Raw genomic sequence first — 15,424 nt, forward strand, 5'->3', positions numbered from 1 at the left:
AGACCTCAAGGACATAAAATTCAGCTCTGAGCAGTGTGACGAAAGGTTGAACCACAACATAAACCCGCAAAAGGAAATGCAACATACCACCACAGAGAAGAGGGTTTACATGAGCCTGAGAGCGGGGAGATATTAGGGCTGGGATAATAAATCGATGCATCACTTTATTCTGAGATTTCCCAAATGCATCACGATTCTCTCTCAAATCGATTATGAGCTTAGATTTTAATAGCAGATGGCGCTCTAGGCTAGTTTTTAACCACATGCTCAAATGCTCATGAAGAAGAGTGCTGTTTTTGTATTTTGTAAGGAAGTGGAAGCTAGCAGAGTACAGCTGTTTCTAAAGAATGTAGTGGCATCTGCTGTTAAAAACTAAGCTCAAAATCAATTTGAGAGAGAATCGCGATGCATTCGGAAAATCTCGGAATCGATCCAGAATCATTTCTCGATTCGCGATGCATAGATTTATTGTCCTAGCCCTAAGAGATTTAGGCTACTTTCTATATTGTAGGCTAAACAACAGGGCTTGACAATAAGGACTGCCCGATGTCCCGGGGCCAGCGTGAAAGGCACTCGGGACAGTTGATGGAATTATCATTTGTCTGACTGGGCCAGTGCTGTGTCGTCATGAAAGTTTATCATTTGCACGTGTTTTTAAGTCTTGTCACTTTAAACATTCAAGCGATTTTTAACCATTCAGATTCAAGCACAAGAAGACACGAAAGAACTCAATTCAGTACTTACACGCTGTTTTCTGTCCGCGCGCACACAGAAAACAGGTCACGATTACTGAACTTTTTGCGCTTGAACGGAAAAATACATACAAACAAAAGTGTCAAAATGCCCGTCTTGGCGAGCATTCACGTAAACACTGTTATGTCTTAAATGAATATAAACAGATGAGAAAGAAAATGCATGTCTAAAGGGGGTTGCACACCGGACGCGAAGCTCAGCGCCGCGTCGTGTTCTCTGACAACTCACAGGTATCGCACACCAGATTATATACGCGCGAGCTCAATTTTGACTCGACTCCTGATAGAAGAGCTGCACAATGGGAGTGTTTTACGTCAACAGGGAAACGTTACATATTTCGCACTGAGGTTAGTGTACATGGAAAAATAGCACAACAAAGCAAAAGGAAAGAAAATGCTACATTTATTATACATTTTTAGACTTTATTCAAGCTGTTAAAATAAGAATGTGAAACTGATGTATCTTGCAGCACAGGGTGAAGTCAGTATGTACATTAACGACGATTTGAGAGAAATGTAATATACATTTAATGTAAAACAATGTACATGGCGCTCTGTGGCGCAGCAGGATTTTTAACAACTTCCTGAGTCGTTGCTGGGCGCCGCGGACAGACGCCGAATGTCGCCGCCGGTGTGCATACTCTCATAGAAAACAATGCGTTCGAATTTTAAAGACATGGCGTGGCGCTGAGCTTCGCGTCCGGTGTGCGACCCCCTTAACAGTACTAGATCTGTCCATTTGGTCTTAAAGTGACAGCAGCCTTATAAAGTAAATAAATGCAGTCTTGGTGAGCATAAGAAACGTTTTTTAAAAACATTTTAAACAAATCATTCCGACCCCAAACTTTTGAAAAGTAGAAAATGTTACTCTGTTAACACTTATTTATTAACACTTATTTACTTTATGCGCTTCGATTGATCAGATTATTTAATATTTCAAAACAATGTTTAAAACATCACAGAAAACCAAATAGCCTATTTAAGGAAGCAAGGCATAAAAACAAGGATGTGGTGACAATGCAGCACTGGCCCCGATAATCACCAGCTACGAAATCTCACACTTCTTGAAGACTAGAATATAACAGGGTGAAAGACATCTTCATCCCAAAGAATACTCGATGAGATTCAGTGAGAAAATCTAAAGAATGAGGCTCACACATGGTCTATGAGGAAATGTGGGCTGACAGGGCAGAATGATTCTAGTGGCTGAACTGTGACTCTGTGTCATTTGCCCCGGAGGCATCAGAGCTCAGATCTAACTTAAGCATGGGAAAGAGGTCACTGGCACAGCTGCGTCTGCTCTGGAATAACGAAACAAGTATAAAATAAGTAATACTACAGAAACATTTACCACAAATCTAGTTGTTCTAAAATCTACAAATGTTCTTTCATGGCCATTTTATTGGGGATTTCATATTGATAGTTTCTTGATACTTCCTATATCTTGGTAATTACAACATATCTGTAAATGTTAACAATAAAACAAAGACTTAAATTGCAACACTGCAATTGAACCTTTCAACAAGAAATCTGCCAGATTGACACTTTATTTTTGAGAAAGACACAATCTAGATTCTATATTGTATGAAAATGAGAAAGGTTTTATGCACTTTTTAGTTTAGTGCATCCACATCTCTACAGAAACTATGAAAAGGTTTTTTTTTTCCTTTATATTTTCAAATGGATGCCAACTTTGTTAATTAAAGGGATAGTTCACTCAAAAATGAAAATTTGATGTTTATCTGCTTATCCCCAGGGCATCCAAGATGTAGGTGACTTTGTTTCTTCAGTAGAACACAAATGATCATTTTTAACTTCAACCAAACGATCGGTTTGTGTCTTAGGACATCAATGTATCGTCACAAACCGCAGAGTTTACTTTGGCTTTGTCTGTGCATGTTTTTTTTACTCTTATAGACGAAGTTCCCATTGACATGTATTATACAACTGACAGACCGCAACGGTTGGAGTTAAAAATTATAATTTGTGTTCTACTGAAGAAACAAAGTCACCTACATCTTGGATGCGCTGGGGGTAAGCAGATAAACATTTTTGGTTGAACTATCCCTTTAAGTTAAGCTTGACCCTCTAAAAATAACTTTGACAAAACCTGTGATTTGGGAATGTTTGCTATTTGGCCATATTTATATTATTGGCATTGTTCAATAATTGTGTCCAATTGGCCAATCATCATTAGTTGTAGTTCCCCATTGCTTAATTTCCACAATCTACTAAAAACCTCTTATGCATGGTTTCCGTTTCTTTGGTTTTAGTCATACAGCATAGTGTTTGCTCTTAAAACTGCACTAGATTTTAGTATACATTACATAAAGTTTGACGAAAATCTGTGAAAGACTTGCAAAAGCCTTGCAAAACTCCAGTACATCTAAAATGCCATCAAACAAGCACCATTTCAAACATTAAGTTCACTTTGTTCCTTTGTCTCTTTTGTTAACATCTAAAGTTTTCTTTGAGCTTGAAGCCCAGACACTGACCTGAGGCGAGAGCAATGTAAAGCACAGAATCACTGTGCAGAATGAAGACAAGAGAAATACAAAGCAACAAATCTATGACATTTTCAAAATGAACAAGAGCAGAAACAGAAGAATACGCCTCTCAGACGCTCATTTTGATGATGCAGAATAACTGTAGGCTTGCTACAGGGCTCAATAACTGATGTGAATGAAATATTAGTTCTCCATTTAAAACACACCAAAGTTTAAAGAAAGAGTTCATAAAAAAAAAGTAAAGAAAATACTGTTAAAATCTGACTTCTGTGAAATGCAAAAGGAGATGTTTAGCAGAATGTTCACACCGCTATTTTCCATACAATGAAATCATACAGTGACCAGACACTTTCAAGCAAGGATTTTTAGTGAATTTTCAGTCTGTTCCTCACAAAAAGCTATTGTATGACTTCAGAAGACTTATAACAGAGTTGTATAGATAGACTATACTTAGTACTCCATGGTCCTTTAGGACAAAAAAAAAAAAAAAAAAAGTTACTAGCCAAGTTTACACACAGATTTTTTTTTTTTTTGTGGAAAGAGGTTTAGTGCATCAAAATGTTTACTGAGCTGATGGAAATGCTGAATTATTGCTAAAATTTCCGAAGTGTAGACAATCTTTTTTAATTTAATTTTTGAAATAATTTATATATATGCTCTTAACGTCACAAAAAAAATTAGTTTGGAAACAATTTTTGTTGGGAAAAGGGGCTTTAACAGAAATAAATGTGTGTCACATGACAGGACATCACACAATTCAAGTCAAGTAATTTTGGGGCAGCTTTTCTTGCAGGGATTACAAACGATTCAAAGAACAAAAAAAAAGAACAAAGTTTAGCAGAACAAAATCTGAAAATCTAGAAAATCAGAACAAAATTGGTTTTAGGTGGTTTAATTCAGAGTAAAAATATGGACGCTGTACATCCTATGCCTTCCCTATTCAAATTACGGAAAAAACAGAACTGGCATCGCGTCCATAAGTTGAATAGGGAAGGCGTAGGACGTACAGTGTAAGCTTTTTGAAGAATACGGAAGGCGGTCTGGCAGAAGCTAGATATTTTACTTCATAACTTGTTAAATATGGATTTTTATTTTACACAAACACATTGCTTCACTTCAGAAGGCCTTTATTACCCCCCCAGAGCCGTGTGGAGTACGTTTATTATGGATGGAGACACTTTTTTCAGCTTGGCAGTAACGCATACTGCCATTTTAAAGCTCTGATGCGTCAGGATATTTATTAATACTTCTACGATTGTGTTTATCAGAAAGAAGAAACACACTTTCACTTTGTTGCTAACAGAAGTCAAAAACTGGGTGAAACCTGGCTAGTACTTCTGTTCTGTTTCATGCAAAAACAATACTGGTGTTCAAATAAATAGTTTCTATAATGCGGGTGGACGTGGACGATTCTGCATCGATGCAGTAATAGACCATAATCGATAACAGCCTACTGATGTTTCTCTGACATCATTCGCGCTTCTTGCGCTAGCATAAAATGGCGGAGGGAGGCAAAACACAAAAGTGAGTAATAAAACAATGCACCTACTATTGTAAAATTTACAGTGCACAAGTGTGTATGTGTGTGTGTGTGTGTGTGAGAGAGAGAGAGAGAGTGTGTGTGCAAGCAACTGTGTGAGCGTTATTGTAAGTTTTGTTTCTTTGCTACATTCAGGAAGGGTACTTTCTTGGAGCAGATAGAATAAAAAGGGAGTTCATATATCTGACTGCTTGTATTCATTGATGAAAATGTAGCCATGTGCAGTAATATTGAAAACTGAGGATGCAATGCATTGTGGAATCAAATCAAATCGCTGACATGATGATCGTAATCGTATTGAATCGTGAGACCAGTGATGATTCACACCCTTAAAAAACAAACATTCAATGTATAATCATTCTACCTAACCGGTTTTGTTTCACAGAAGATGAGAAAATGTTATGGGTTTGTGAGTTAATTTAAGATGTCAACATCTGAAACTAAGGAATCTCTAATAGCAGCATGTGCATGAACGACAAATATCACTTTTCCTCTGAAGATTAAACTACACAACACCATCTCCTAAGCCCCAGCTCTACACCTCTGTGCATCATCCACCGCCAATACGACAGCTAATCGTGAGTGAAACCCTAAAGGAACCTTCACATAAAACCTCAAATACGCAATCCAAGTGATGTAACTGCAAAATGCAGAAACACAGAAATGACCTAGAATAGATGTGCAACCTTTTCATACAAGGAGAAAAGAGCGGTCGGGGGCCGTGTCTAAGAGACACACGACTCAAACGGTAAACAGGAAATGGATGAGATAATGATGAAAATGAAGATTGGCGGGCATTATGCAGGCCTACCCTTTCTCTCAGCCCTTTCTCTTTAACATACAGGAGATCTTTATGTAATTGCAGCAGCCCAAGTGGCAGTGAAGGATGGAGGCGCAGGTTGCATAACACAGCTGTCTCTGATGCAAACGGCATGTTCTCTGAGGTTATGAGCATGTGATGCTCTATTCATGTCTCCGTGTGGGGCTGTATTTGCATATTGATAGGCCCCTTTTAATTTGCATCCTTCCTTTATGGTTCCAAATGGGCTTTTGTTATTGAAAGATCAAAGAATATCTTTCTTTTTTTTTTTCAGACAAATAAACATCACATAACAGTGTTTACATGTCATCAATGAGATTAAAACAATAGGGATAGTTCAGCCAAGAAATGAAAATCCGTTCCAAACCTGTATGACTTTCTTTTGTGGAACACAAAAAAGAAGATATTAAATATCTTGATATTAAATACTGTTTTGCGTTCCATTGTATGAACTGAAAAATATAAGATATTTTGAGAAATGTCTATGTATGTTACACAGAAGAAAGTCATACAGGTTTGGTTTAGGGCAAGTAAATGACAATTTTTATGTTTGAGTGAACTATCCTTTTAACAGAAAAATTCAAATTTTGTCATCACTCACCCTCAAGTTGTTCCAAACCTGTATGAGTTCTAAAATAGAACCTGTATGTGTTCTGTTGAACACAAAAGAATATATTTTGAATATATTTTGTTGGTAACCAGACAGTTGATGGTATCCATTGACTTCCACAGTATTTTTTTTTTCCTACTATGGAACTCAATGGCTACCGTCAACTATCTGGTTACCAACATTCTTCAAAAATAAGTTGAAAGGAACTCATAAAGGTTTGGAACAACTCAAGGGTGAGTAAATGGTGACAAAAATGTTAATTTTGGGGTGAATTCTCGCTCCATAAATATTTAGGCTACTTGTTCCAAACCTAAATGCTGTTATATTTTCTTTAGAACACATTAATGAATTAATCCATACACCAAAATTTCATAGCAACAAGTTGTCAAGCTCCAAAAACAATATAAAAATAGTCTTTATGACTCTAGCGCAAAAAAAATCTAATTTCTTATGTCACAAGGAACACAAGAATAAATAACGTCAAATGTCATTTTTGAGTGAACAATTCCTCAAAGCTTGTACTGGTAACCTTAATTTAATATCCAAGCTTTCGCCGTTGTATTCTGGAATACAGCCTGCTCTTTAAATATTAATAAGAAAATTGTGCCTCTGGTCTTCAAGAAGACATGTGGGCTGTGCCAAGCTCTACCTAGACAGTTAACATCAAGGAGGAACTTTAGTGCAAAGTGTCAAGAAAAAACAATCAACACAGTCACAAGAATGAAAAAGAATGGCCTTCTGATTCCCAAATATCCATCGTAAATCTTGCAGACAGGAGCGTCCACAGACACGCTGCCAAGTTCCTACACACACTCTCCACCAGACCAGGATGCTGTGGCGGTAATTAAACACCTTGATCGCCAACTGCTTCATCACACCCAGTGTCTCACTCGCTCTAGTCATGAGTTTTCTCTGCACGCCGTTTCAAATCTAACCATACCCACACTAATCCCAACCTTAACAAAACACTGATATCAAAACAACAAAGAGGAATAACTTCTATCTACGGACTTAAAACTAACACGGCTACTTAAAGTTGCAGTAAGCAATTTCTGAGAAACAAATGTTGACATTTGAAATCAACAGCCAAACAAACACACTCCTCCCTTCAATGCTCCACCCCAAAAAACAGAGTACACTCTGAAACACAGGCAACCGCTAACAGCAGCTCACACAAATATGGATGTATCTGCTGTGATTCAACAACAACAACAGCATATCTTGGTTCTGTGAAACAGCAAAAAACAATATTATTCATGTATGGAGCAGAAACAAGTCAACCTCCGTGTCCGTTTTCTTGCTCTCAAACGTCTATCAGCACTGGAAAGCTTTTCTAATATTAAAGGATTAGTTCACTTCAGAATTAAAATTTGCTGATAATTTACTCACCCCCATGTCATCCAAGATGTTTATGTCTTTCTTTCTTTTTTCAGTCGAAAAGAAATTAAGGTTTTTGAGGAAAACATTCCAGGATTTTTCTATGCCATGTGCCACACATTACATTGGAAAGTAGGGCTGCACGATATATCGCATGAGATTGTCACGCGCATTTCATCAATAAAGCCGGTTCCCTGATTACCGCTAAATCTCCATCACCTGCTTTCAAATGCAGCGGCATATAATAGACAGAGCCGTAGATCACTGAAAAGCCACGCAATATCGCGTTCATATCGCAGATGAATCACCTTCGATAATGAACGCGATATTGCGTGGCTTTTCCGTGAACTACGGCTCTGTCTGTTAAATGCCGCTCCATTTGAAAGCAGGTGATGGAGATTTAACGGTAATCAGGGAACCGGCTTTACTGACAAAATTCGCGTGACAATCTCGTGCGATATATCGTGCAGCCCTATTGGAAAGGTCACGTGTGACGTAGGCGGAAGTACCGCGGTAGGCCGACAAACTCCACCACATTTTCTCCTACAACTTTAAAATCACCCGACATCATTGTTTTACCCTTTTTTATAAAGCCCGTTTGACCTGGTCTTTGCATTGATTTCTTTGTAAACACTGGTGACCTTTCCAACATGATTACGTAATGTGTTGTGCATCGCAGAGCACTGCAAGTATACTGCACTGCATATTATATATATATATATATATATATATATATATATATTTATATTTATATATTTATTTTATTCCTCAGCTAGGATCATGTCGAGCCCTTTGAAGCTGCATTGAAACTGCAATTTGGCGTTGGTAACCATTGAATTCCACTATATGGAGAAAAATTCTGGAATGTTTTCCTCAAAACCTTTAATTTCTTTTCAACTGAACAAAGAAAGACAAAAATTTGGGATATATAGGGGCTGAGTAAATAAGGAAATTTTAATTTTTAAGGGAAATAATCCTTTAACGTTGGTCCTAAAGCTCTTGATTGATCGTAACCCTTTTTCTTCCAATTATATTCCTCTGATCATTTACTCTCCAGTAATATCTCTGCAAATGTCCCTCTTCCTCACTTTCTGTCCTGCCCCCATTGCTAATTGGCTACAAGAGTGTTTTGGTGCTCTGTGGAACGGCCAAATCTACTTTGTTTTTCTCCTATTTACACAGCCAGAACTATGTACAAATGCAATATTTTTGTCAGCACACACAGAACAGACATCTAGCAAATATTTGCAAAAATGTTTGTTTAGGTGTTAAATTTTCAAAAGCATTTCTCAGAAATCACTTACTGTACCTTTAAATAAACAGTGCACCTAAAAACTTCTTTTTTTTTTTTTTTTTTTTTTTTTTGGTCATTATTTGCTCATCCTTGAGTTTTTCAAAGCCAGTAAGTCTTTCTTTCTTCTGTAAACTTCTCTGAATGTCCAAGCTACTTTTTCTATGCAATGAAAGAGACCACGGCTGTCAAGCAAAAATTTTAGTCTCAAATGACATTTTACTTTCTTCCACACATGACTTTATAAATCTTGAAAAGAAAAGAAAAAAAAAAAAATAGCACACAAGTTGTATAGATTGACAGTCACTGATCCCCATCCACTTCCATTGTTTTCTTTAAATATTCTTCTCCATTGGTGTTTCTTTCCACAGCAGAAAGAAAGTCATAATGGTTCAGAAAAACATGAGTAAACATTGACAAAATTTACGGATGACGAACTCTCTGTTTAAGCTGATAGATTCAGGTGACAGAAAAAAAAAACGACACAGCTAAAAGACACAACAAAAAAATTTGGTTAGTTGGTGGTTTAGGGGCCGTTTACACATCATTTTAAACTAAAAATGGAAAAAAAATGTTATGCATTTTGGCCGTTCATTTACACTACGATGGCGTTTTGGTGGCTTGAAAATGCAAACTTTTGAAAACAGGTTTCAAAGTACAAGTTTTTAAAAAACGATACCGTTATCGTCTCTGTGTAAACTACAAAAACTTGAACTTGTGAAAATGGTGACGCCACGCTCGTACGTAATACATGTTCAGTCTATGGGCGTGTAGTGTTTCTTTACAAAGTGACATTGCCAACTACTGGCCTGGCAGCATAATACAGCGTTTTTAATCGTTTTTGCTAATCAGTGTGAACGGGGATCATTATAACAACATTGTCGTCTGTATGCGAAAAATGCAAAGGAAAAACTTTTGTTTTAAGTATGATTCACTGTTGTGTAAATGTACTGCTAGTGAATGTAATCACCCCTTCTAGTGAATGTAATCATCCCACCTTTTTAACATGTCGAAATCAGAGAATTTCCCTTATCTTTGTGGTGATGTACAAAGACGTTTAGCTACAAGTCATTGCATTTTTAGCGATGACTGGTCTTAGCCAATGTTGACTGAGTAAGCTTTAACACAGACCAGTGCTTTCCCAAGAATTCAAGTCATATGCATGAACAAACGCAGTAGGCCTATGTTTGTAAGTTAGTTAGTCTCCAGGAGAACCGGGCTGGTCCACTGCTTTTAAACAAACCACTGAGCAAACAGTAATCAGATCTACAACATCAGTCTAGACGAATCAAATACCCTTTACAGAATGCCTAAATGCACGTATCCTGCCACCTGGAATATTCAAGAGGGGACAAGGAGTTTCAGGACATGTCTTTGTTAGATCATGATGGTCTCTTTGACAGAAGCAAAACAAAAGATGAAGCATATGCCAATTGAAACGGTTATTGATGATGAGCACATCACAATGGCATATAAATGAAATTATACCCTGTAAAGGAGCTGTACTCCCAATGGAATAGTGCTGGCTGGGTGGGAATGGTTAACAGGGAGGGGCTCAAACCCCAAAAAACAGTGAACCACTTTCTAGCAACATCAGATGAGGGACAATAGCAGTTTGTCAGATGCAGTGTGTTGCTGATGCTGATCTTGTAACTAATGGCAACAACTGCATCAATACAACAAACTCCATCAGTAGGTGGAAAGTGGAGGCAGTTGAAATGGTCTGCTGTGGAAAACCAATAAACACTTAGGCTGATTGTGAAGGTTTTAATACAGAAATACAACTTACCACCATCCCTATCTCCAGCTTAGGCGGGAGGGACCAGCAGGGCTCCGTGTTTGGATCAGGATGCGTTTCCAAAGTTCCTTCCCACATCAACGCTTATCCTTACATCCTGGTTTTATTTCGCAATAGTGTGTTAATGATCTGGATCTCGCGAAAGCGCAACCAGACGCCAGAGACTGAGAGCCGTTAGAGCGGAGAACCCCAATAAAGAGCCAAAGGAGGAAGAGGAGGAGGAAGATATGTCCAGCGTGTCCTCAAACAACTCCACAAATCCCGCACAGATACATACTTTCACAATTGTGACATCCAAAAACAGACAGGAGACTCAAATCGACTAGATTCCCCGGAACAGCAGCATCGTCCCCGCGTGTTCTCCCGCCCATCTCATCTCTCTGCTCGCTGGGAGAACTGAGGGGTTCTTCGCCGCTCCCAAAACAACTTGCGGGTGGCATATCTTTACCCAAACGCGGTCGAGGACATTTTTACGAGCTATATCGATGCATTTCAAAATACTTAGAATCGAAACTAGATATCTCCACCGGATGTGATAGCAGCGCTGTATTTTTGTATTTAGTAAAACTTTAGGAAAGACAACAAAGCTGTTCTCCCCTCTATTCCAGAATGGATTGTTCCACTGAGGTGGCCCGTTGGACAAAAGGAAGCCTGGAGCGCGCCGCTGATCAATGGGCGGAGGCGCGCAATCGTCATCCAGTAGAATTAACAAGATAATGAAGGCAAGAATTTAACCCGACAGTAACGAAACCGTACTTTTCAACCCCTTTTTTGTGGTTTATGTTGTAAGGCAAGTAACTTTGTGTTTTTTAAAATAGTACCATAAAATACCATAGTTCATAAATTTGGTATCAGTCACTATTACGGTATCGGTAATCGGCCACTATTACGGCATATATATCGGTACGGTAATTGGTCACGGTATATATCACGGTATCGTGGATTCAAATAATACTACGCTATTCTTTAAAGTACCTTAGAATGCCATATTTCATAGTACATCGATATGGTAATCAATAAGAATCATGTTATATATCAAAATTCACATACTTTTTCATAGTCAGTACTCTTAAGAGTACCATAATAATGTTTTTGAACATATACCTCACAAAAAGTACTCTGGAATATACCGTACTTTGATATATTCCATGGTACTTCCTTCCAAAATGATATGTACCACAGTATTAAGTTATCAATGGGTTCAATGGACAAACTGTAGGTAGGTGAATATGGTAATTTGTAGGTGAATATGGTAATTTTTCAGTACCATGACATCATCATCTGATACCATCATGTACAACATAACTGTTAAGAAATGAACATTTTTAATTACATATATCTTGAGCTTTTATATAACACACTACTTTATTTAAAAGAGCAAATCTGAAGGATGCACAAACACAGTCTCTGTAAAACCATCTGAACATGAATTAGTGAAACTACATAACCAAATATGAAAAGTTAAACAGATAGACAAGGAAATGACTTTTATAAATAAACAGACCTATAAATGTGAAAGCATAAAGAGAGACAGTCCAAAGAGAACAAGTATATTTTTAAACAGGCTCCTGAAAACAGTCAAGACATCATTACGCGTAAACTGAAGAGTTAAAAACTCACTTGTGGCTCTCCGGTGCATTTTCTCCTGATGTTGTGATGTGTGAATATTCTCAGTTGTTTGTCTGACAGGTTGATGCACGAGCCATTTCTGCTTTTTTCACACCAGCTTTAGGAAATGAGTCTTTTAGAAGCACATGCAAGTGGGCGTTTCTGGTTAGAAAGAAATTGTTCGCTATCAACAGTGACTATGAGAGATTTTCCCAAATAATTAATAAATGGTATTTTTATTATTATGTTCACACATTATAGTTATTAACGTTTACAAAAGGATCAAAGAAATATGCATCATTCAGGACAAAATAACTTTGGAGCGCCATCTGGTGGTTGGTATCAGAATCATCAATTGAGGCATTCAAGTTGATAGATTAGAATTGAAACTAAAAAAACTCAGTTTATTGAAAAAAAAAATGCTTTTTTTTTTTTTTAAACACATATTATTTCAGACATCACCTTAAATAGAAACAAATGTAATGGCCTCCCTGAACTTTAAAGTAAGTTGCTTCTAACATTTTTGGGGGGCAAAAAATGGAAGAAAAAAAAAGAAAGAAAACAAAACCAACATTTTCGAACCACACTTCATATGTTTAAAAATCTCTCTTGAAGACAAGTGAAAGATTTTACAGCATGCGGTGATAGAGGGAGAGGTCAGTGTGTGATAATACACAAGGAAGTAAATGTAGATTTATTAGTAAAAAAGGGCCAAATGTGAAGTTGGCGCTTGTTTATTTGCAACTAATGGAGGAGTGTGAATGACTCCTACTCGTTATATATGTCCTGGGTCACACAAATCAAGTCCACAGTTTCAGTACAGATGGATTATCTCAGTCCCAACTTCTTTTTCTCCTTCTGTTTCTTACGCACAACCTCCAGATTGCGATCTTTCCATGAACTCTTTCTCAGTTTGATAGGTCTGCTGCCCACATACCTCCCTAAAGACGAAGACAAGAGAGTGTGAATTTTCCAGATGTCCTGGATTCAGATACAAGTTTGAGATTGACTTCGGAGTTCGGACCTTTTCAAAAAAATAAATAATGTCCTGGAGATCATTTAAAATGTTGCATTATGTTCACCAAGGCTGCATTTTTTTGATAAAAAAAATACAGTAAAAACAGAAATATTGTGAAATATTATTACAATTTACATGAAGTGTTTTCTATGTGAATATATTTTAGAATGTAATTTATTCCTGTGATCAAAGCTGAATTTTCAGCATCATTACTGCAGTCTTCAGTGTCACATGATCCTTCAGAAATCATTCTAATATGATGATTTGCTGCTCAAGAAACATTTCTTATTATTAACTTATTATTATTAATGTTGAAAACAGTTATGCTGATTCATATTTTTGTGGAAACCGTGATACGTTTTTTCCAGGATTCTTTGATGAAAAGAAAGTTCAAAAGAACAGCATCTTTTGCAACATTATAAAAGTCTTTACTGTCACTTTTGATCAATTTAATGCATCTTTGCTGAAAAAAGTATTACTTTAAAATATAAAATAAAAATAAAAATCCCCAAATTTTCAACAGTAATGCATATGCACCTTAAATAACTATTTATCTGCATTATATTATCCTTATTAACTCACCGTTCATTTCTCTCATGGCGCGCACATAATCGTTGGGATCTTTAAAACTCACAAAGCCGTAACCTTTTGTTTTCCCAGTGCGTTTGTCTCGAACAACCTTCGCCTTCAGGAAGGATGGATAACGGCTAAACGCTCTCGCCAGAATGTCATCGTTCACCTCATTACCCAGATCTCCACAAAATATCCGGAAATCATCTGCGAAGACAAGATCGACATAGATCATTTCTTTATGCGCTTGGCTTCTTAAGTAAAAAGAGAAGGTTGTGTTGTCTAAATGTTCACACACCTGTTTCCCACTCTAATAGGCTGGTGTCCTCCCACGTGACACCAGCTGCAACCCGGATACATTTCTTCTGCTTTTCCTGTTTTCCTTTCTTCTTATCTTCTGTGCTGGTATCAGCAGGCTAGGCATATGCAATTAAGAAATAATTAGAACAATATTCATATTAAGAATTCCTTTACACTAAATCGTTTTTTTAAATAATCTTTCGTTATCCAGTATTACACAAAACACAAAAGAACTGATGTTTATTAATTGCTATAAAGCTAAAATAAATTTAAATGTAAATATTACATGAAAAACTACAATAAGTAAGTTTAAGTTAAAGGGTTAGTTCACCCTAAAATGAAAATTCTGCCATTAATTACTCAGCCTCATGTCGTTCCACACCCATAAGTCCTTTGTTCATCTTTGGCAAACAAATTAAGATATTTTTGATAAAATCAAATGGCTCAGTAAGTCTCCACTGTCAGCAAGATAATTAACATTTTCAGATGCCCAGAAAGCTACTAAAGACGTATTTCAAACAGTTCATGTGACTACAGTGGTTCAACCTTAATGTTATGAAGCGACAAGAATACTTTTTGTCAGAAAAAACAACTAAATAATGACTTTAACAACATTTAGTGACGGGCGATTTCAAAACACTGCTTCATGAAGCTTCGAAGCTTTACGAATCCTTTGTTTCGAATCAGTGGTTTGGAGCATGTATCAAACTGCCAAAGTCATGTGATTTCAGTAAATGAGGCATCGTTTTGTCATAAGTGTTTTGAAATTTCAATAGTTCACCACTGAGGGGCGTGACTTTGGCAATTTGATACATGCTCCGAACCACTGATTCGAAACAAAAGATTCATAAATAATTAACATTAAGGTTGAACCACTGTAGTCACATGAACTGTTTTAAATATGTCTTAAAAAACCTTTTTGGGCATTTGAATGTGTAAATTAATTGCTCACTAGCCATCGGATTTTATCAAAAAATCTTAATTTGTGTTCCGAAGATGAACGCAGGTCTTACACGTGTGTGGAATGACATGAGGGTGAGTCATTAATGACAGAATTTTCATTTTTGGGTGAGCTAACCCTTTAAAGTGCTAAAATATGGAGCCCCGCACATGATGTGGGGAAAAAATATAAATATTTTGGCCACAGTTCGTTCCCACAACTTACAAAAACACGATAAATACATGTTAAAGTAAGTGTAAAATGTAAAATTATATTACAAATTAATATTAAAC

At 37.0% G+C, this 15,424-nt stretch overlaps 1 protein-coding gene across 8 annotated transcripts in view; it reads right to left on the reverse strand.

Annotated features, from left to right (window-relative positions):
• The window catches only part of arhgap33 (Rho GTPase activating protein 33), a 59,100-nt gene extending 45,971 nt beyond the window's left edge, over positions 1-13,129 (reverse strand). For 5 of the 8 annotated variants that reach the window (XM_067410760.1, XM_067410758.1, XM_067410765.1 and 2 more), the window contains exon 1: positions 12,316-13,129. In XM_067410760.1, coding sequence (XP_067266861.1) covers positions 12,316-12,334 — 19 coding nt within the window. In that variant the 5' untranslated portion in view covers positions 12,335-13,129. Of the gene's footprint in view, positions 1-10,686 lie in introns of all 8 variants that reach the window. The other 3 variants (XM_067410761.1, XM_067410762.1, XM_067410763.1) reach the window with 1 other exon arrangement.
• Between the last annotated feature and the right edge of the window lie 2,295 nt (positions 13,130-15,424).

This window comes from Chanodichthys erythropterus, chromosome 2, assembly GCF_024489055.1.
Source record: "Chanodichthys erythropterus isolate Z2021 chromosome 2, ASM2448905v1, whole genome shotgun sequence".
Taxonomy (NCBI): domain Eukaryota; kingdom Metazoa; phylum Chordata; class Actinopteri; order Cypriniformes; family Xenocyprididae; genus Chanodichthys; species Chanodichthys erythropterus.